Source organism: Bombus terrestris, chromosome 7, assembly GCF_910591885.1.
Source record: "Bombus terrestris chromosome 7, iyBomTerr1.2, whole genome shotgun sequence".
Lineage (NCBI taxonomy): Eukaryota > Metazoa > Arthropoda > Insecta > Hymenoptera > Apidae > Bombus > Bombus terrestris.
In genome coordinates, this window is record NC_063275.1 from 23,083,785 (window position 1) to 23,108,475 (window position 24,691).

Sequence of the window (24,691 nt, forward strand, 5' to 3'; positions counted from 1 at the left end):
CTTTTATTGATTACATGTAGTTGCATGGTATTCCATAATACATTTTTATACAAATTTCTAAGGATAATATTGTCGATACGATATTATTGTCTATTTTCTGTTGTTTTACGCCCATCTTACTGACGCCATCGATTACGTCATTCTCATTTGAAAACGCGTAAATAAAGTACGTACGAAAACTGTTCCAAATTCATGAAAAATATTATTTCGATACAGACATAAAAACAATTTTTTAAGTAGCTTAACATAATTTTCCACTAGCAATTACTCATCTCGTTAATGAATTATTCGTTTATACATTTGTATTTTTTGATGAATGACCTTTATTAAGTCATATGAATTAAGTAATTAACATCGAAACTATCGTTGATATACCAAAAACTATAGCCATAGTAATAAAATAAAAAGATAGTTACAAATCTAATAACGAATTGAAATATCTTTTTCTTTAAACTATTAATGCTCTTCATATCGATCTTCGCAATCGCAATATTTCCAGCATTATTAGTCAATTACAAAAAAAAATTAGACTATCAATTGACTGATGTATAATGTTCTCACGTACATATTCATATATTCATATGTGTATTCTTGCTTCCTCTAACCTTTTACCAACCGTTTCTATGATTTCTCACTATCGATAATGCAAAATGCGGATTCGATCACATACCGTATTCTTGATCAAATACTTCAAAACCACTGATACGATGATTATAAAACAACGATATAAGAGTCGAAGCAGGATCAATTTACATAGTCTTACAGGATATGTAGTTAGAATTTTTATTGCTTTGTCGTGCACGTAACGGTGAACGATATCGATCTTGAATCTGACAAGGACTCGATCATTGTTGAACAGTTGGTAGTCGATAAAACATGGCGAGGACTCGATCCAAGGTTCGATCGTAATCGTAATAAAAAGTTTCTCTTACTTGATAATTTTACACGTGCAATGTACGTTTCGTTTCATCATTAATATTAATTTTCTTTATATGTTTACAATATTGTTTTCATTATTATTATTAGATGTGTTGTAATAATATCACGTATTTATCAAAATATTTGTACTGTACAAAGATATAACGATTTTCACGATTTTCCATTTTCAGTTCATTAATTAAGTTCTACATAAAGCGGACACACGTCTCTACCGGCTCATTCGGAGTTCTCTAAAATTCTGGCCACCGCTCCTGGTAGTTTGGATAAGAAGTTAATTATAAACTCGACGAACTTTCTTTGCCAACTTCCTGTAATGTAATTATTTTCGCAGGAAGAAATTAATTATTTGATGTTCAAATATTTGACACAAAAATTTGTTTGTATTATTGAATTGCATTGTGTGAAATAGTGTGAAACGAATAACATTCTTACAGATGTGTGAACATCTGAAAGGAAATGATATTTCAAAAATGTACAGACAACGATTAATCTATTATCATATTAATCATTGACATGTTTAACCATACAGACTTAATGTCAAGAATTAGATTTATTTTTCTAAGCTATTTTTGATGATAAAGGCTATAGAGGAGAACTGTACTTAATTACGGTCAAATATGATACAAAATTGGCCATACGACACTATTAATACTTACTTGCGTACTATACATAATTATGAAATATTTATATTTAATATCTTTTATCTTATCTTTATATAATTTTACGAACACATAAAACTATTAATACACGCTTGCGTTCTCCGCCTTATTATGAAACTTACGTTTAATATTTTTTGTCCCATTTGTGTTATATATCTATCACATTTTCGTAATATAATATCTTATCATAAATTAAATAGTTTAATTAAGACATACGCATACGATTTCTTAATATGGATTTACAAATATAGTAACATAATAAGGAGTCTAAAAATATTTGGTTTTCTTCTAGGCCAAAATATTTGTTTTATTTCTAAATATCTTTGTATTTTTTAAGCCTTCGAATATCAAACGTAATCTCAATTTGATAACAGACTTCGAAAGATTTACTTTATAAAAAGAAATTCTAATTAAAGAAAGGACCAGTCAGTAAGTTAAAATATTTACAAAGAAATTTGATTATTACAAAATTACTAAAAAATATGTAATGCTTGCGCTAAGTATAATAATTATAATACAATTAATAATACAAGTTTTATAAGAGTAGAAATAAGGCAAAAAAGCGCATTAAAAAAAAGGTTTAACTAGCTTCCAACTGTTAAATTAGTATTAATTCCACGTTGACTCTTAATCGCATCTATTCGATAATGCCACCATCTGGCCAAGGAATAGAAGGACAATGCTAAGTGGTGTTCATTGTCCCATTTTATACACATGCAATATGTAAAACAATGCGAGGTCCGTCAACAATCTCATTTTTTTCGTATTCTTTCATTACTGTGGCAATTAATAGATGCGAATTACGTTATCTGATTTCATCGACTTGTCGAGTACACACCATCCCGGAGGTATTCGATTATGGGTCGTTGCATTTGTAGCTTTAAAAAGTACATGTAAATTTATCTTACGCATTCTTGCGTATTCATAAAACAAATATTGATAATTCTCATAAACGATACCTGTACAGAAACCCATATACATGGAAGTGACAACGATGAATAAATAACTTTTGCATTTTGGCGAAGAATAAAACAGGAGGAACATAGATGGAACAGAGATAAAACGGATAAAACATAAGAAGTAAAATAATTTCATTGACAACATTTTATCAAACGATATAATCTAACGAGTGTGTACGATAATATATTTATAAAATAAAATAATAAACCGGTTAAATCGTGTTGAATTCCCTTTCCTCCTCTGTTTCTTTCTTTCCTCCCATTTTCTTTAATTAATATAATATTACACACGTACTTATTTATTATATATATTATTGTATATACTACATGTGTACTTAAGCTTAAATTTAAATTGTAAGTAAAATATTGATTAATATTTTAAATCGTAGTATAAAAAAAGAATAATATCCCTACGAAATCGCAGGAAATAACATTTTAACGTTTAATTCTCATATCTCAACCGAACTGAATCAATATGAATTATGCAGATTAATATGAATAAAAAATTATTCAAACTGGTTTGGGAAATGACAGAAGTAATTGAAGATATTTCGTCTCAAGTGTGGAGCACTTTCTTTAAGTAGATGTCGACAACCTCAGTTTATCTATATTTTGAAACGGTATCTTCGAGGTCTTCGACCATCGACAGGCATCCGCTTGTTTGCAACCTCCCGAGAATTCTCATTGTCCATCCTGCATGCAAATGCGTCGCCCGTATCTTTTTCCTTTGTTGTTTACACTTATCTCACGTACAGGATATTTTTACCTGCCGTTGTTGCTCCCCGTTGTATATAAAGTCGCGGGAGGATTCACTTGGGACGCTCACACCTGTCTTGTATCTCGAAACCGTCAAGTTCATTTCAGACGGAAAAGAAAGCGATATCGATTAGTCTCCGGTTCAAAGTCACCGCGAGAAAGCGCAACTTTCTCGGTGGAACATTGTCGCGAATCGATCGCGTTGGGAAATTCCGAAGCCTCGCTATATTCCTGTAAATTACAAAATTTATAAATCAGAATACTGACAGAACTGTTTCAAATCGTTTCACCGGGTGTTAAGAGGATAGTCGTGTAACGAAGTGAAAATTGATGATAAAGGATTGAGAGTGACTGGAAATTTAAGAATAATAAACGATTAAAGATATTGGAGAGATTAGGAAAATTGGGATATCAGAGAATCGCGAAATCGAAGATTCAAGTCGAATTGATCAAATGTTTAATGTTTCTGAGACGTATGAATAACACCAGGGACAGTGTTTAAGATCCTATGATAAATTTTCCAAAGTTTGATAGGTTCTCTCGTTGCTAATTGTCGAAATGAAGTCGAATTCCACGACGCGTGCTGTTCTTCTACATCTTCTTTTTCTTCTCGGGAGTATTTATGCCACTGACAATGAGAAGAAACGATACGATGGTTATAGACTGTACAAGGTTTTTGTGTCAGATACTACGGGTTTAGAGCTATTAAGGAACATGTATGACGACGATGGTTACCATTTGTGGCATCCACCGAGTATCAATAACACCGCAGAAGTGATGATCGCCCCGGCAAAGATCCAAGAATTCATGGAAAAAGTGAACGGGTCGAGGCTCGAACCAGAATTGATGATGGACGACGTGCAAAGGTATATCGACGATGAGAATCCCCGTGGCAATGTAAGAGGTGGTTTCGACTGGCTCGGTTATCACCGATTGGATTCCGTAAGACATTATTTTCCATTATTTTACTCGATAAATAGAATTGAAATATTTTTAGAATATTAATCCATAACTTACAATTTAAATTGTCTCTCCTTTTTTCTCCCGTCAGTTCGGTTATCATTGTTTATTTTGCAAGCAAAAATATTTCAAAATTACCATAAGTATTATAATAAAATTTCAAAATAAAAAAATGGTATCACCATGGTATCGTGCTATCGTAAACAATAACGTACTACCAATATTACTACAATGTTTTCGTAATATCATACTACACCGTTGTCACTCTATTTCACTATATTTTACTATCATACTTTCCTGCAGTATTATTATTATCCCACCGTACTATATTTTCGCATTAAATTATCACCGTCTTACCATTCCATCATACTAATGCTACCATACTATACTATACTATATCCATCATACTAATCATATTACTGTATCGCAATACTACGTGCAATTTACTAAGTATAAAATTATCGAATTAATATATTATCAGTTATTAAGAATATAAAGTAAACATCGGTAAATATAAAAACACGATTCAATTTTGTTATACAATTAAACGATTTAAGTAAAGTAATTAATTTCATCGTTCGTCCTTTTTTAAGGCAACGCATTATTGATCGAACAACTTCCTTTCAGATTTATAGCTGGCTAGATTCCCTCGTAACGCAGTATCCTAAGATAGTGAAACCAATAACCGGTGGAAGTAGCTACGAAGGCAGGAGTATCAGAGGCGTAAAGATTTCCTATAAGGAAGGAAATCCTGGTATATTTATCGAAGGCGGAATACACGCCAGAGAATGGATATCACCCGCTGTTGTCACCTACGTCCTGAACGAATTGATCCTCAGCGATGACTCTCGTGTCAGATATATGGCGGAGTCGTACGATTGGTATATTTTCCCTGTATTCAATCCTGATGGCTACGAGTACACTCATACTACGGTAAGAACGCTTTCATAGTTTTCTCATAACGCAAACAATGTTTAACTAGAATTTGCAGATAATCGTGCGAATTAATATCGTTGCGAATATAATTAAAGAAATAACGTCTAGTCAGACAATTGTTCTTACTCGCTAAAAAAGGACAATAGGTACATCTTGAAGATCTTGTATAATACTTTTGTACGTCACGCAGATCGTGCCCATTTTTCCAGTTTCTTTTCCATGAACTTTCCATAAATGCACGAACATCCTCGCTGGAATTATAATAAATAAAACAGTGAAACAGAAGGAGATTTGAATCGAAAAGAAAACTAAAAATTGTAAAATATACAGAAATGTGAAAGGTGGCATCGCCTTTTGTTTAAAGTCGATCTATTATATTGTCATTCTCTTATCGGGAATACTCAATTATGTTAGGTCATCCCATAAGTTCGTGCCGACTTTTGTGCATACATTTCACGTGTCGATTTCTAAACATACGTCGATAAGGGACCAATGCACTCGAAAAATGGGAAGAAGTTGTAGAACGAGAGGGGGATTACATTTTTCCATGAAACCGAAACGTATGTAAACAATCTTAACGTATATAACCGCTGGAAAAGCGGAACGAACTTATGGGATGACCTAATAATTTTAATAAAACTGGAGCAGGTAAATCTATCCAGATAGTGTACCTTTTTACACGAAATCCAGGTTTCGTTTACACGTTCGTTTCATTCACAATCAAAACTATTTACTTTATCAACGAAAAAGATAAAGTAGGTATTCACAAACGCTTGACGCGACTTTGACGTAAATCGCTATTTAAACGATACTTCTTACGATAAGATCGTCGAACGTCTCCTTTGAATTATTTCATTCTGCTATCGGCCCGTTATCTATAGAATTAAGCAAAGAGCTTCAATCAGTTGTAATTCTCCGGTTCTATTTATTTATTTTTCTTTTTTATTAAGGTAGACTTACGCTCGATAATTGCGCGATGTAGATGATAAAAGACTATACCCGCGAAGTATATTGTTTATTGACTGTTTAGAATCGTCTATGGCGGAAGACTAGGAGACCTTCCGGGAGGGGCTGTTACGGAGCTGATCCGAACAGAAACTGGAATTTCCACTGGGCAGGTAACGATCTAATACAAATAAAATAAAAGTTATCGCTACGCTGTCTAGTTAATCGATACCTACTTTAGGATATTATCTCCAGTTTACGAACGCTGATAAATTGTAAATGAACGTAGATAATGAAAATAATTGCTAATATTAGAAATCAATTTAGATATTGGAAATATTGAGTTGGCATTGAGGATTTTGTCGTTAGATGGTATTGACAAAATTCGCAATCACTTAGTTACCCAATAATACTTACATTCTTAATTCGAGATTATTTATTTGTAGTATAAATAGAACGAAACACTGGCTGGAAGACAATTACTAGAAATTGAATTATCTATATTTTACAAAGGAAATAAATATTTGTTCTTCTATATTATTGTATTATGGATTATTAGATAGCAGGGGAATAAAAGATTTTTCATTCTTATATCTTTAACGCTAAAGGTCGATTCGTTAATGAATCAATAACAATTAATATTTTCATTGGTGAATAGAACCCCTCGATAAAAACGAATAGAATTATCGATTTCTAACTCAATGAAAAATCAGTGTGTCCTTTGTGTTTCGCTTTAAGTAATATCCCATTGTTTTTCAAGTATAGAAAGTATTCCCAGTGTAAAAATACCAAAGATTTCTTTATTATAGTTATTCGTATCTCGCACTTGCTGCTGAAAAATGACGCTTCTGTTACGTTGCTCCTACCAATATTTTAGAGGGTGGTACCAGCCGAAATCCATGCAGCGAAATATACCCCGGTGAAAAGGCATTCTCTGAGACAGAAACAAGAACCATGTCACGATATATCGACAGCATCCACGACAAAATATTCTCCTACGTGGCGTTCCACAGTTACAGTCAATTGTTGCTCATTCCTTACGGGCATACTAACAAGAGGATCAGCAACTACAACGATCTCTTCCAAATAGGAAATTATTCCATAAATGCTTTGTTGAAGAGATATGGAACGCGATACAAGGTTGGCAATATCGTCGACGTTATATGTAAGTACATTATTCAAATAAAGTTAAGATATCAGAGTATCGTCGTAATAAACACCGAGATAAAAATATTGAAATATTATAATTAAATATCGTTTGTGGTAAAATTAGTCGAAGGCAAAGTAACGTAAAAACATGTAAAATAATGTGAAAGTAGAGTAAAATAAAATACGAGAAAGTTTCTAGGCTTTTGTTTCGACCAACTTAAATTTTGTATTCCTTTCAGACGTTGCATCGGGAAGTTCGATGGACTGGGTGCGGGGCACCTATAACATTCCCGTTACATACACTTACGAACTTCGAGACACAGGAAGATACGGCTTTATTCTGCCAGCAAGTCAAATTATACCCACTGCGAAGGAAACCTTGGATTCTTTGGTCGTCATGTTCCAACAGGCTGCAAAGCTTGGCTATGGCACATCCACGAATAATAGCACGTAGCGTTGAATTCCTACGATTCCCTGATCATTCGATGACATCCTTTTTATACGACGTTTCATTCTGTAAAATAACAGACTGCTGTTTAATACTGTACAACGTCAAAGTTACTTAATTTTAGCTACAAATCGCACATACCGTAGAAAAATAAAATATATCAAATAGATTGTAAAATTTTCGTTGTCAAACAGTGATAAAAGAAATAAATAATTTTGTATTACTACCAGAGCGGAAAAGATGGTCATGGAAATCATACGTCAATAATGCTTTGCTTGATTATAAACACTGTCTTTGCACGCTTTTCTTATCTATATTTTCGATATTGGTCCTAAAATACCGTACAATCTTTCACGATCGTAATCGTAAATTGGCACGTTTACGGTAACCACGCAATTTACCATCACTTACGACAATGCGATTACTTAAACACAACTATTTTTGTTCTTCCAGCATTATAATTCACACGCGCTTCTTTAATCTATGCGATCGCTCGAACCAGTCATTCTCAAGCGTTACGACGTAACAATTTCTAGCACGATCTCATCGCCAAGCAATGTTAAACGATCTTCGAAAGATGCAAATTGGATGCAACTGTGACGAAACGATAATGACGATCTACGTACTTGCTACGAGCGTAACCTGATACTTATTTACTTAATAACTTCATTAACTCGCGGATGGAAGAATTCCTGGATACTTGAGGCTTCTGGGCTTGGTATCTCCGTTACTTGACATTTTCTTCTTGAAATAATAATAAATAGAATTTCAGAGTTTGAATCTTAATAACTCGGATATATAATAATAATTTCACTATCTATAGATTCTCTACTTTTCAAACAAAAGATCTCATTTCCGTTCCTATTCAATTATACCATACTTACATTCGAAAATATTCATTAGGTTTCTATCTTCATCTTTAATTTTAATTTTATAATTATAGAATGTATTTTGGAATTTAATATCAGAATCACAGTATAGTATAATATAATTTTACAATTATATCCGTTTAACCGATTAGAAGAAGAAAATAGAAATGAAACATACCCATCTTCAATTCGAAGCTATCATCCTTCCATTCGCTGAACGACTTTATCCGAGTTACTAAGATTCAAACTCTGAAATTCTATTTATTATTATTTCAAACAGAAAATGTCAAGTAACAGAGATACGAAGCCGAGAAGCTTCAAGTATCCCGGAATTAAAAATCTGCAACTGATTGTGAAACATCGAACGGTCTATGTAAGATCGTCTAGATAAAGAAGCACACTCGAAATAAATCCGATAAGGTGATCCAATAAGCTCTTTAATTAATCGACGATATGATTTTCGAATACCGATCAGACAGAAATAATCATTGGTGTCGTGTGCAAGTGGAACGTTTAAATACAGGGATGGAAGTAGCAGCGGCACAATTCCCTCTGGTGACCATACAGGGTAAGATCACTCGTCTCTGTGTTCTCTCTTCTCTTTAATATTTCTGCTCACTTTTGTAACTTCACTTTCTTTGTTTTAACTCTTTAATATTTCTTCTCTTAATGTTTCTCTTATATTCTATTATATTTCTATTATATATATATCTCTTCTCTTTAATATTTCTGCTCACTTTTGTAACTTCACTTTCTTTCTTTTAACTCTTTAATATTTCTTCTCTTAATGTTTCTCTTATATTCTATTATATATATCTCTTCTCTTTAATATTTCTTCTCACTTTTGTAACTTCACTTTCTTTGTTTTAACTCTTTAATATTTCTTCTCTTAATATTTCTCTTATATTCTATTATATTTCTATTATATATATATCTCTTCTCTTTAATATTTCTGCTCACTTTTGTAACTTCACTTTCTTTGTTTTAATTCAAATTCGATCTTTTTTTTCATTTTAATCGTTAATGTTTCATTGTAACTTTATATCTATTTGAATATAAATTTCTTCCCTGTATTTATTCGAGCGTGAAAAATTTCGTCATCGTTGAGTTTCCCTCGACGATTTCTTTTTCGATCGTTATGGTTTTCGTGGAATTTACGTGTACATCGTTTACATTCTATACGATAGCAATAGGTTCAATCTTGTCCATTTCTTAGGAAAAGTATCATGTGGAAGTTAATCTTCGTCGCTTTGGTCGCTTTGGCGACAGCCGAGAAAGTAAGGTACGACAACTACAAGGTGTTCCGTGTCGTACCCCAGACGGAAGAACAGGTGGAAGTCATACGCAACTTGGAAGAAGTTTCTGATGCGGTATGTACATCTACTTTGATATAAATATCGTTATACGTTCATAGAATCGACTAAAATATACTTCTTTCCATTAATTTATCATTAAACCATAATAAATCAAACGTCTAGCTTCGAAAAATTCTTTGAAGAACGAACCAAAGGTAAACTGTAGCGATTCGATGAACTCGGTCAATTTTCCGAATATTTTTCCCTATTTTCTACGTTATTATCGTTTTTTAAAATTCAATAATAAAAATAGGGACCACGGCGATTCGATCGGTTTAGTCAATTTTTATATTTAATTGCCAAAATTACCATTTACTTTTCTTGGAATAATTATTCATATAATTGACACGAAAAATCTCTGAAATGTACAGTTCTCTTTCTGGAAAGAGCCAAACGCCGTCCAGCGCCCCGCGGACGTGATGGTTGCCCCACACAGAATCCCCGACTTCCACGAGACCATGAAGATGTTCAACATCCCCTACGACGTCTACGTCAGCGACGTTCAAACTTTGATCGACAGTGAAATGCCACCGGCTCAACCTCTGGCTACGTTCGACTTGAACCGCTACCATACTCTCGATGAAATCTACGCTCATTTGGACGATCTGGCCAAAGCAAACCCCGGCAAGGTGCAAGTGATCGTCGGTGGAAAAACGTACGAGGGTCGTCAAATCAAAGGAGTGAAAGTGTCCCTCGGTAAGGCCAAACACGGAGTCGTGTTGGAGGCTGGAATCCACGCTAGAGAATGGATCGGACCGGCTACCATTCTCTACATGCTCAACGAGCTTTTAACCAGCAAGAATGCCGATGTCAGGACACTCGCTGAATCTCACGACTGGTACATCTTCCCTGTCGTCAACCCCGATGGATACGTATACACTCACACGAAGGTAAGTAACTTGAGAAACTCGAGGACCTCTTAATATGACGCGAAGTCATGTTGGTCAAAACGTAGAAAGTTCTAAATGCGGATCTTTCCTCTTTCACAATCTTCTATTCTCACGATTATTGATTTAGAAGACCGAGATTTATCCCATTGTCGGCAAATTTTCCCTGTTTGATATCTTTGTATTAAACAGGATCCCTAACGATAAAATAAATATCACTGGAATCGTGGCAAACAACTTACATCGTTCGATGACAAGTTCCACGACGATTTTATTAATAATATTTTTCGATGTAATAAATTCGACGATGTTTGTATTTCAGAACCGTTTGTGGAGAAAGACACGCAAACCATACGGTATCTTGTGCTACGGAAGTGATCCTAACAGGAACTGGGGATACAAATGGATGTGTAAGTTCTTGATATATTAATAAACCTTAAACGAAGCTATCACGTTCTTTGCTAAATAATTAGATAACGTTGAGATCTATAAAAATCACATAAGAAACATTCTCTCTTTATCCTTTAGCTGGTGGTGCCAGCAACCAGCCATGCGCCGAAACTTACGCTGGAAGCTCTGCATTCTCCGATGTTGAAACGAAAAGTCTATCGCAATATTTAACGTCGATCTCTAACAAATTCTCTGCCTACATTGCTTTCCATAGCTACTCTCAGCTTCTGATGTTCCCCTATGGCCACACCAAAGAGCATTTGGAAAATTACGATGACTCTGTAAGTAGAGGCTTCATAAATTTATGTATTATTCTATTATTAGACGTTATATCTTAGAGCTTTTTCTTACTTTCTCCGTGTTTATACATCCATCATATATCGCGTTTCTTGCGTAGAAAATAAAAATAATATATTTATAGTACACACGGCGGTTCCGTTTCGTAAACATTATATTCCGATCTTTCTTCGATTCAATTTTGTAAATGCATTTATCGCGGAGAAATTTCATCGAAATCTCTGATTTTATCGCGCATATCTCGTTACTCAAAGAGTAATTAATACTTCGCTTTACTTTACCGATAACAACGGTAAACGAGGTACCATTCTTTTCGGTACCGATACGCTCGATCGATTAACAGAATCTCGATGAAATTTGGAAACGCGGAGCAATCAACTAAAATAACGAACGTGTTCTTTCAGCTGCAAATCGGTAAGAAAACGATCCAAGCTCTTGCTAAGCGCTACGGAACCAAATACGAGACCGGAAACATCGCCGAAACCATTTGTAAGTAGACGTTTCGCTCGTTTAAATACAATAGACGAAACAATGATAGCTAACTAATACATTACGCGACTGATAAACGAATCGATATGAAATAAAAGATAATTTTCTTTGACGTGGACGTGAAGTGGTAATTAAATATAAAATTAATACAAGTAAATTAATTAATCCGATAAGGCTTTTTCGATCGGACCGATAGATTGATAACGATCTTTACCGTCATTTATTGCTATGTATAATTTTCTACTCCTAGATGTCGCGAGCGGAAGTTCAATGGATTGGGTGAAGGGAACATTCCACAAACCAGTCACCTTCACCTACGAATTACGTGACACTGGTCGCCATGGTTTCGTGCTTCCAGCTGATCAAATCGCTCCTACCTCATTGGAAACCCTGGACTCTTTAGTTGCCATGTTCAAGGAAGCTAAAGCTCGAGGATACGAATAAGCTACAGACTGCAGAATAAACTACAAACAAGATTAATCGATATAAATAAACGAACGAATTAAAACGAATTATGTATAACGAGCATTGTTAAATTTTTTCAAATATATTTATATCGTTATTTTTACTTCGTTTTCCTCGATTTTAACGCCGGATCTAACGCTTAAGACTCGTGTACTCGGAGAGTAGAACAAAAGTGAGCGTAAAAATCACCATAACGTGATCCTACATCCAGCGGATCGCTGGAGATTTGTAACAAAAAAGCTGGTAGATCGAACTTGACCTTCAAATTCTGACCCTCAAGATGTGTCTACATCTACAGCGAGAAAGTAAGCGGGAAAGCGAGCTATCGACAAAGCAGCAGAATGTTGTGGATCGGCTGTCAAAATGCTATCTTTCGAAACTTGACCAGAAATAACGAAGACCTCTCGTAGGAGGACGGGTTGCGAGGCAACGTGATTTTCTACGGCTAGATTAATTATTTGGTAATCGAGAGTTAATATTGCAGCGTCTTGATCCATTATCGAAAAGTGGACCAGACTAACAGCAGGTTATCGCTTTTGCTCGTATTTATACGCTAATGACCTTACATATCGCTGTTTGGCATTGATAGTGGCACAACGAACGTAAATTCTTGGAGGAGAGAGGCTTCTTAAAATTTTGTAAAAAAATCTTCGGTAGTCATCTGAACGACGTTACAAGGCTGACTTAACGCAAGATACGCCACTGTTCGTTGAAAGCAATACAACTTCCAACCTCGTACGCGTTACATCCCGTACAATTTTACTCTTTCTCTTTCTTAACGGAGAATCACGGTGTTGCTTATTACGCTTACAACTACAATATTACTTATTATATGCTATACATTATATGCTATATTATATGCTATTAGAGACATAGATTGGAAAGAAAATTTTTAGAATAATTTTATTCTTCCGTCGTCAATCGTCAAGAAAACATATTAACTGCTATATGTTTTACATTGTTCAAGTAAAAGATATTCTTATTTGTACTGTTTTAAGTTCGTCTTCGTCACAATCGTTTTAAGAAATTTGCGAATACGCGCTATCATTGTCTACGCAATTCGTTGTCTAGTGGTAATTTAATGAATTACAATTGTTCTTGCTATAGCTTTCAATTCTTTCTTCGAGATCTTCCCTGAGTGTGTATGTGGAAGGCTTGGTAGAAATCGTACACCACCACGCAGCTTACAATTATCCATCAGGTTGCTAGCTACCATCTTTATCAATTCTTCCGCAGAAACCTGTAAAAAAATTGTATATATCGTATCTATATCATACACAAAGTAATGACGATCGTTTCTTAGGTTTATATTATCTTTAGATTAAATTATGTTATTTAATCATCGTTTTATAATGCCGCTTCGATTTAAGGCCTCTTTGTATATTTACAAATTACCAACAATACTGATTAAGTTAAGGGAATTAGCACATCAATATACCAACGTTAAAAGTAATAATAAATTGCAAATTTAATTATTTATTATAGTAAATCAATATATCGATCTGTATGTACCTCCTTATTGGGTATTTTGCTGATGAAAGCAATAGGATGTTCGTCGTCTGTAGGATGAGGTATACCAACCACCGCCACTTCTAACACTGCAGGATGAGATTGCAAAACATTTTCGATTTCGGTCGGCGTTATTTGGTGTCCCCTGTATTTCATAAGTTCCTTCAATCTCTCCACGATGAAAATTTCTCCCTTCTCGTTATAATAAGCTAAATCACCCGTGTGTATCCATCCTGAAAATAGAACGTTAACCTATTAAATTACCGAATCATCCTTATGTTTTATCGTTACTTAATTATCTCAATCTTTACGTTACTATCATACTTTCCCAGCATTTCATTTATTTTAAACCACAAGTAAACTATCTAGAGAGTGATTAGACCTATTTAGAATTTCGATGATAAAATTAACAATTGCAAATTGCGATATTTACCATCCTTGTCGATGGTATTTTTGGTAGCTTCGGGATTTTTTAAATATCCTGTCATGATCGACAGCGTTTTCGCGCAGAGTTCGCCGTGCTCATTTGGACCAAGTGCCTCTCCTGTTCCAATATCTACGATTTTTACCTCGCAATTTGCACTTACCACGCCACAAGATCCGCTTATGGTGCTCGGTAATTGTGCTGTACACAGGCCTCCAAGCTCTGTCATACCTAAAAAAAAAAAAAAAAAAAAAAAAAGAATAAGTTATTTCTCATACCATTCCGTGTATCAACGCGTTAGTCGACCATTTAATCTCCTTATCTCGGACGAGAAGGTAGATATCGTATAAAATTTCAGTTTCTTTTCTACTTACCATACGCCTGTATAATGGACGTAGTCGAGAAGTGATTCTTCAATAAATCTTGAGATTCTTGTTTCATCGTAGCACCACCGGTGAAAAGGATTTTCAAACTACTAAGATCATAATCGTGCAGATGAGTGAATCGCGCTAACCTATTTGCCATACTGGTGCTCAGCATTAACCACGTGACCTGAAAAAATGATAATCCGTGAATAAAGAAGAATAATTCGAAATGAATTGTTCGAAAGAGTTGCGCTTTCACATAAAGGTCGGATGAAGCTTTTATGCTCAATCACTGCAGGTATCATATACATTAGCTTCCCAAATATGTGAAACAACGACGATGAGGGATTGTCCATCGTCTTGTTGGCAATGATATGACTTCTGGCAGTGAGAGAAATGAAATATCAAGTATTCGTATTTTCTAAAGCTATTGATAGTTTTAATAGATTTTTATGTAATAACTGAAAAGACATTTTTCACTGAACGCGATATATATATCGCTGTGTTTCTATTTTACGATCACAAAAATCAACCGAAGTAGATCAAACTGAGATAAAATTTTAAGTAAACTTAATTCTTTGTAAATAAAGTAGATCGTAGATAAGTCGAACGAAATTTCTTCGTTGAGATCATTTTTGTTCGAATTTCTATTTTCACTCGAAAAACTAACAAAATTGACTCGTTGAACTTACTATCGTAGAGACACTGACAAGTATCTGAAAATTTTTCCAAAACCAATAGAACGATAGAAAAGTTAAGCTTGGAGAGAAACTATGCAGTTTGTCTATAATCAATGAGATACATGTGCAAACATATTTGAGATTCGATTATCATTTATTTTACCGCTTGTTGTTTGAAAAGAACAAGCGCGTTAAATAATAAAAATATACCTTTCTATTAATATTATTCTATTATTCTATTAATATTCTACTAATATTTGTCTCGGCATATTAAAAATCAAAGTGATAACGTAGAAGAATCGCTTGCGATAATCCCGAAATATTTGAACAACGTCATCATTCCGAACAACTCTTTCATATCATTTATTTGCCGAGTGTAGTTTCCCATGATTTACAACCCATTAATTTTTCTCCTTCTTTACATTAGGCTATATCATAGGAACGTGATCCTCCTTAAAAGCTATTCGCGATGTATACGAACAATGAACGTGACAATGAATATTCATGAGTCAAGTGCAACAAAAAAATTTGAATATCTCAGGATCTAAAATCAAGCGGCTTATAGGATAAAGTTGTTCAGAGCGACGACCTCGACAAGATATTTTAAGGTACTCGAAATCGGTGAGGAATTCGCACTTCTAAATAATTAGCAGCACCTAAACAAAACGATTAATTCGTTAATATCGTCATAAAAGGATACATACAACGATGATTAATCATCGATGCTTGAACATCAACGATGTTCAACTATCGATACGTATTATCGTACCTTGAACTTTTCGATAATTTCGCAGGTAGCTTTCTCGTCGAACTCCGGCCCGATGATCTTCTTGTTGCAAGAAACGATGCTTTTAAGAGTAAGTATCGATCCACTGATCCAGTACAAAGAACTGAACCACAATGGGACGTGTGCGTTGAGCGAGAAACCTGCCATCGGGTTCAATGCATTTATAAGTGCCTTGTGCGAAATCTGCACGCCCTTCGGCATTCCCGTTGTTCCAGACGAGAAAAGAATCAAACCCGTGTGATTGGGATCGTTGATCTCTCTGCATCGAAAATTCTTCACTGCCGACTCGGTATGCCCTTTCAGCGTTTCGGAAAACAGCGTCGCACCAGGATAGTAGTCGAAACACACCATTTTCAGATGATACAGCTCGATCTTCGCAGCTTCCAATATGACCGCCACCGATTTCTCATTCGCGAAGATCACTTTCGGTTGCGATAATGCGAGAAAGTAACGCGCAAGTTCTACAAAGTTGTAATAATTGATTAGTCATCGTGTGCAATCGTATGATCTTTTTAACATGCAAAGCAATCGGTTAAGTGGAAAAAAGATATTTACCGAATGTCCAGCTGGACAAATTGTAAGGTACAAGTTAAATAAAAAGTGAAAGCATGAATAGAGTATATTCGGAAACCAAACTGATCGGCAAGCTTTTGTAAATTTCTCAATTTTATCGTATTGCGTTAATGTCTTAATTTCTCGAAACACGAACGCCTTACTTCCACGACTTGTTTATCTCAAACACATTGCAAACGCTTATTATTTATCTACAAGTCATAATTGAATTTTTAGATCTTAACGTCGATGTGACTTCTGAGCAACGCAGCCACGATCGATAATGGTTTCTCCTGCTATCGGCTATTCTTTTTTTTATATATTAGCTGCTCTATAAGAGAAGGTTGATCGAATGTGCGCGGACGACACGGAAAAATTTACAAGTTTATTTTTATTGGTCCTCTATCTTTCACGTTGCTTATATTTTAATTGTCCAATAGACTTAGAACGCTTTGGCAACAGTGCTTTGCGACAAACTCACAATGTTTCGTAAGAAACGATTAATAGTTATTTGAGTGTTATGTTGTTCCACCTGAATTAATATTATTCTGCACGTCATCATACTATGAATCGTTTATTCAGCTTTTTGCAGAAACCGTTTAACGACTGAGAATTAAATAACTTAGAAGCTTGGAAAAATTGCTTCAAAGAATTTGTTCGCATTTACAAAAGCCGAAAAATTCAGTCAATAATTTAATCCAAGGAATAAAAAGAACTACCGCAGATGTATACTGGATATAGGTATTATACACGCATACAGGATGTATACATATAATATATATATGTATGCACATAAGCATATAGGTTATGTCATGTACGTTACGGTTGATCGCAACATCAAATAAAAAGACAATTTTGGCAACACAGAATTGGCTAACAACGTACTAGTTTTAAAAATTATTACCCTGTAAAAAATAGAAAATTCCACTTATAATTCGACTATAGTAGAATAGCAATAGTACATTTACTGTAACGTATACGTACAATACATGTAAAGTATTTACGTATAATCTGTCATCTGCTTGCATAATGGCTAGAGTGGCCAGTCATTATTATAGTGTTTCTTCTATTAGTTTCAGGAAATGTCTTAATCATTTATTACGGACATGCATTTTTTTGACTTGAAGTATCGTTGATTCCATACATCCTCTTCGCATGTTAGTGTAATTTTTCATTTGCAATGAATAACAGCATGACTTCTATTTTGTTCGCTATGACCCAAGCTCGAAAAATTATTATAAGTCCAGCATTAGCAATTCGCATTAAAAGATAGCTTATTGAAATATCTATAACAGTATCTTTCAAAGTATAAATTCCCTATATATATATATATATTCACAAATGTTTAAATATTATGCATAAATATATACGTAAATATTGTGTCCAAGAAATGTAACGACGATTTCGTTTCCAAAAAAAATTCCACTTATTACTTGCCTAACTTTTAGGTTACGTTATTTGGGAGAATATTTTCCTTTCAGTTGTATCATAAAACCGATTTTCAATTTCTGCGAAAGACATGGCGCATACTTAATAATTTCTCATTTATATTCATTTATGTTCAAAATTTGTCAAACATCCATTTAGAATAACAAACAATACAGAATAGAAATAGTGCATAAAACATGTCATTTCCAATGCAGGTGTTAGTTATTTACAAACACGATAAGAGCGAGTTTTCTACGAAAACTTAGATATCGTTAACGATATTGCACAAAAAATTAAACGTTCTCGTCTTATCGTGCATACGTTATAGCGTAAAATCGTGATAAGAATCGAACGAAGAAAGATCGTGTAAAAATATTTTGCCGTAATTGTAACGACATCGATCGGATGATATCCACGCCAAACCCATTCAGCGAATTATTGTAATTTTCAGAACTTACGAACATTCATCGCATAGTCCCATGCATTGACAATAGCGCCGAGATAGAGCGCAGCAACGTAAGGAACTATGGAATCCAGATGATTATGCGAAGAAATTACGACGATGTCACCTTTTCCCACCCCTTGCCTTTGCAGCCACAGTGCACATTTTATCGTACGATCCGTGAGATCCGCAAAAGTATCTTCGACTCCTGAAATCGCGTCTACCTGAAAAATTCGTTTGATTAATGAGAACAGTGATCTAAATTAGCGCTTTTAAGGGCGAAAGTTGGAGAAAGCTGATGGAGAAAAGGGTTGGATCGTGTCGCTTGGCGGAGTAAATTAATGATTAAACAAAATATAAAAAATTATAAAATATACAATTCTATGAAAAATGATAGAGAGCCATATATCCGAAAGTCGTACTCCAGAATCCTTTTGCACGATAATTTGCGAACTAACAATAACGATATTGATATTATCAGCGAATCGACAAGTTTCACGTTTCAGGGAATAGACGTCTTTTTTATAATTTCATGTTCGCGATAGGATATCTTTGTACTTCATACGATTACAAATCTTTAAAATTAATAAAGATCAATCTTTAAATGATAAATCTTAAAGATCTGCAATCTATAATTTTCTATCAATAAAAGTACATAGATAAATTAATGTAAATATCATTTTATATACCACGTACTATGTGCGTACTATGTGTTCATTTTTGCCTAGCAATACGTATGCAAAATATTTGAAATTATTGGAATGTCGAAAATGTGATTTCGTTTGAAGTGAAACGCTATTATTTGGTTTCACGTCAATTTGATATTTCTGATAATCAATGCAATAGAAAGAATCTCTTGTCGCGAATGGGCGAACTCCAACGCCTATATAAAATGTTTAGTAAAAATAGTAAATAGTAAATAGTAAAGAAGAATCATAGTTATTCATAGTTATTCTTCTACTGTGAAACTACAATAATAATAGGTATCTGTTTATTTTATTTCCTCTGCTACTTACATTCCAATAATTCCTTCAAATATACGTTTACATATATACAAATTTATTTTTAAATGAAATGACACTAAATCATTGAATTTTGATTGCTAGAAATATTCATCTTCGATCGTTCGATCGTACTTCGATCTTGCTTGATTTCAAACTTCAATCCATTTATCAGTTGACTTTTTCATTAATTATTTCAAAAACTGTTCAATATCCTAGAGAAAAGAAGATGAAATACAACGAATTAGGTAACTTCGATCGCTACCCTACTTACATGCGTCGGTTTATTTTTTAAATCTTTCTCATCGTTTCTCGCGAAGTGATACAAATACTTTCTGTTCCTTGAGAGACATTCTTAAATCTTCTGCAATGAATTTTTCAATATAAATTCCAAGCAACGCTAAAAATAGTCGCTTTCTAATATAATTTACCGAAGCTGGACAAATTGTAAAGTACAAATTAAATAAATAGAAAAAAAACTTTTTAATACTCTCCATTAATGTCGCGACCTCTCCACCAGGTGGCGATCAGTCAAATCGTAACTGTTCGATTATGATCGCGAAACTTGGACGATACTAACGCTGATGGTGGAGGATTGATCGAAGAGTTCTACTGCGATTGTGATTTTGAATGTTTATTCGAGGAGTTCTACTACCATGATTGCGACGTTGAAGTAAGCTTGAAGCATGGCTTGAAGCGTCTGTGCGATGTCATTGTACGATTTGATTTACGAAGCGTGATGTGCGTAGGATGTGGAGGATGTGTAGCGTAACTCGTTTGCGATCTCATATCCGGTGGTCTTTCATCGAGTTCTAATTTGAGGTCGAAGTTTATGAGACGTGGTTTGCTATCGAGCAGATTCGTCGAGCGCTTAAAACTGCTAACTGAGTCGTCGACGTGATCCGAGTTGCAAACTTTGTAACGTGCAATGTGTGAAATTCGAAATTCTCAAAAGTAGCAGACGTGCTGTTCCTGTCATAAAGAGGAATGATAATCTTATAGGCTCAACAATTAATAAACACCATGTAATTTGTGTGGCGGCACTCGACCACGCAACTTTCCAACGACTTCGCGATACAAAGCGCTAAACCTTTAAAGCGTAAGACCGACAGGCCTAACGTACCATCGATATCCCTACGGTTCTTTCGCCGAATATTCGGAAGGATGCATACGCGGCAACCGTCGCGGACGTCCGATAAACGCGCGCGTAGTGGGGATATCGAGAGACAACAAAGAAAAGAATCCGTTTAGTTTCGAACCAAAGATTCATTTTCTGCCCCGAGCTGTGAAGTGCGAAAGAGTTAAGAGTTATGGCGAAGCAAACACAATTAGAGAAACGGATTAGTGACTCTTGATAGTTAATTATTAATCGTTAATTGTTGATAGTTTAATAAACTTTATTGTTGAACATCAAAAGTATTTCTTGTGGGCACCTTCACCAACGATCGCCTCATTTGTTTTTAGATTGGTTTCAAGCTTGACCAATACAATCGCGATAGTCGAGTCTCGTAATAACAGTGTTCATGAAATTTTAAAATGTCTGTAATACGCGTAACGTATACTTATATAAGGTTTTTCTTTTCTTTTTTTATTTTAATTTCTGCTTTACAATTTGTCCAGCTGGACATTTGGTAAATTTTTCTAACTTTATTGCTAAATAACATACGGATGACTATCCCCACGAGATGTTTAGCGTGTAAAAGTATGTGAGTTGATACGACAGATCGGAAACTCTTAGCAAGAAATAAGAAAAGTGGCGTGAAACCTTTCAGAGTATGCATCGTGCATGCTTTTATGAGAAAGCATACCGAAGCGTACGTTGGACTATACAGAATATATATTGAACATACACACATTGTAATATGTACGTATGTGTAATCATACGATAACGTCGAAAACTGAATTTTGAAATCAAGTTTATTCGAACTTCATCTGCTTGTTTTGACGAGTACTATATATGCTGCTGAACATTGTTCCCAACTTTTATATTAGGTTGTCTCAGAAGTTTCTTCCGTTCGATAAGCAAATAATAGATGTACAACATTTTGTGTTTTATATTATTTCATTGAATCATGTATGATCGATTTTGTTCTATTACTAGAAAATGTATGTAATTACTAAGAAATAAACATTAAGTAACACTAGTATCAACTAGGATCAATCACGCCAATGATGAGTACGTGAAATGCAAACACGATCTTTCAACTTTCTTCTATAGCCACGCTAATCTTGTTTCTTAATAATACATTGCTTCCTAGCTGAGAGTGGAAACAAAACATATTGTAAACAATAATAGCGAGAAACTATCTATTTGATTCTAATGTTTGACGTACATAATAGATAGCACTACCGTTGCTTGTAAATAATAGATAGCACTATCGTTGCTTGGGCTATATTGGATTATTCGGCTATGTAACTAGGACAATAGATGACTAGACGATAGGTCCGAAATGGTAGGAAATAGAAAACAATTCCTTTAGGCAAAATTAAATACTTTCGGATGGTACATGATCCGGTATAATAGCAGAGTCTCGATTACACTGCGTGACGCCAACCGAATCTATATCGGATGATCGAAGACTCGAATATAAGAAGTCCGTGCGTGTTAGTAAATCACATGATAGAATCATAAAAAAACTTCTTAACGTAGTAGTTGATATTTTATGCTTTATAATTAAACTTTCGAAAAATATGAAATTATCATAAAGTTCAAAGCGTCTCGGATAATACGATATTTCGGCTAATCGGGATTGGCATAACCAAGACTTCGTTGCATTACATATATCTATTTTAGAAGTGAAGATATTTTTAAGATTTTAAGGCTATCTCTACCCTTCTAAAATAGACTTGTGAAATCTTTTTTATGCGATTCTAATCTCATCGAACTGGACCTACGAAAGGTAAGGGAAACATAACTCTAAAAATACTTTCTTGTACTCGTTTATCTTTCATACGATATGTTTAACAATATTAAAATTAACAGAATATCTCGCGGCACAATATCGTTCGTGCGATGCATTGAACGGAATATTTTGCGTTGCTGTTTTTCCAACGTGTACGACTGCGTGCGTTGATCGGCAATTACAACAAAATCATTCGTTTATAGAAACAAAACGTTTTTTTGGTACACATTCGCAAATGTGTCTCGCGAATTCACTTTTATCGTTCGCATTTACGTGATTCTAGATACATATGTATATGCATAGTTCTGTTGGAAAAAACGAAGGTGATTTTAAATTTTCAAAACGTCAAAACTTTCCGAGCGAATACCTAGATCATACGTCGTTCGAAATTTAACATCGTTTAATTTTTCCTAACGAAATTCCTCTCTATATTCTGCCGTGTTCAGAGCTTCAGCCATGACCAAAGAACACAGAAAGTATTTAAATGAAGGCAAAGTCTTTGTGCCCTATAAGGAACCACATGTATTAAGCCTGCAAAATTCTTTAAGCGTCGTGATGTCTTATCAGAAATATCTATTTCAAGCTGCTATATAAAAGCTCCAACAGAAAAAATTACGAAGAAACTAAATTACAAACTATAACAATTTAAATTCCATATCAGTTCCGAAACATTTAAGTTCTTCGTGACAGTTAATTAAAGACTTTTCGTAACTGTTTCAAGGACACGACACCAATACAATAAGAATTTCCAAGTCAAGTTGCGAGACCAATTAGACCGAAGTAATTCATCGGTCTACACAGTAAATGACAGAAAGATTGCACAACTACCAAGCGACTACAATAATACCAACAAACAATACCAGAATTCGGTTTATCGTCGTTTATATTTCCTTAATCGTACAAGGTAAAATTCGTCGATACGTACCTGACCAATAATATCCGGATTATTCTTCAAACTGTCAAACAACAATTCGCCAACACTGGTATATTGACTATCGAGCGATATCACTTTCCCCTTCATTACTTTGTTTTCGATGCTGAACGGTAGCTCGGTCTAACAACAATAATGCGACGAAAGTATCATAATGTTAGTATCTTCTATGTTACGTTAAAACGAAGCAAATAATACTTGCGAATTGCATTCGCCAAACGTCTTACATTATTGTTTGCTGGTTTACTGACGACCATATTGACGATTGTTAGAGAAATCACACGGACGATTCTTTTTAGAACAAAAAATAAGTAATTTTCCCAAATAACAAAATTTTTCTTATAATATTATCGAACAACTTTTTCTTAGATTTATGGATCAATGCAACGGAACAGATACATCTGACGGTGATCGTCCAGCGACTAGATAAAAATCCTACGATGACAGGCTTTTTCTTTATATGCAAGCCCCCCCTTGACGGGCTTTACACACATTGAGACTCGGTTACGGTTGTAGTTTATGATTAGCCTGCCTATGATTGGTCTCCTGTAATCTTAATAATACCTTTGTTAATGACTTGTATTTTGAATTTGAAATTCGTGTATGTTCTTGATTACGTAATGACAATGTTTTGTGTTTTTCCGTCTCGTACCCGTACATTCTTATTGCTTCCACACATTCCTTCTGTCTATATATAGAAAACATTTCACATTTCTCTCTTTCTTTTTTACTATTTTTGTATTTTTATAAGTTACTAGCGAGACTGGTCACCGTTATTTTCAACGAGGCAAGTTCAACCTAAACGAGTAATAAACGAGAACTTCAAAAAATAGCAGATTCAATCTTTTGCCGCGTCTCTTCAATTTCTAGTCTTGGAAAAAATGTAAATGTTTCCAATATATTCATATCCTGTATCATAGACTCTTACGTTCGTTGCATCGTAAGTTTGCATCGCAATCTATATTTCCTAGATCGATTGCCTGCTATATCTCTTTATTGATGTTTCTAATGACATGTGTATCTTTTTATGATATTTCTATTTTGCCTTGACTTATAGAACGTATCAACAAGGTTTGGCTCGAGAAATCTGGGACGACTCTTTTTTT

General features: G+C 34.5%; 2 protein-coding genes and 1 long non-coding RNA gene across 3 annotated transcripts; 2 read left to right on the plus strand and 1 right to left on the minus strand.

The window, feature by feature from the left end:
• Positions 1–470: 470 nt before the first annotated feature.
• Positions 471–2,774, plus strand: LOC125385462. The gene is made up of 2 exons (XR_007224774.1): positions 471–954; positions 1,110–2,774. It is a non-coding gene; the product is annotated as an uncharacterized LOC125385462 (long non-coding RNA).
• Positions 2,775–3,101: 327 nt separating this feature from the next.
• Positions 3,102–12,666, plus strand: LOC100649831 (inactive metallocarboxypeptidase ECM14). Its single transcript, XM_048407663.1, has 12 exons — positions 3,102–4,255; positions 4,901–5,206; positions 6,240–6,327; positions 7,032–7,319; positions 7,543–7,756; positions 9,126–9,188; positions 9,837–9,990; positions 10,347–10,865; positions 11,185–11,272; positions 11,391–11,593; positions 12,014–12,098; positions 12,349–12,666. Exons 1-12 carry the CDS (start codon positions 3,872–3,874, stop codon positions 12,540–12,542), a joined length of 2,586 nt encoding a protein of 861 aa, XP_048263620.1. The 5' UTR covers positions 3,102–3,871; the 3' UTR covers positions 12,543–12,666.
• A 782-nt stretch (positions 12,667–13,448) lies between these two features.
• LOC100644132 (4-coumarate--CoA ligase 1) lies at positions 13,449–23,991 on the minus strand. Its single transcript, XM_048407622.1, has 8 exons — positions 23,813–23,991; positions 23,580–23,708; positions 18,767–18,974; positions 16,311–16,789; positions 14,871–15,048; positions 14,506–14,727; positions 14,076–14,305; positions 13,449–13,803 (listed from the first exon to the last, which is right to left on the minus strand). The coding sequence occupies exons 1-8, from the start codon at positions 23,840–23,842 to the stop codon at positions 13,642–13,644; spliced, it is 1,638 nt and encodes a 545-aa protein (XP_048263579.1). The 5' UTR covers positions 23,843–23,991; the 3' UTR covers positions 13,449–13,641.
• Positions 23,992–24,691: the final 700 nt, after the last annotated feature.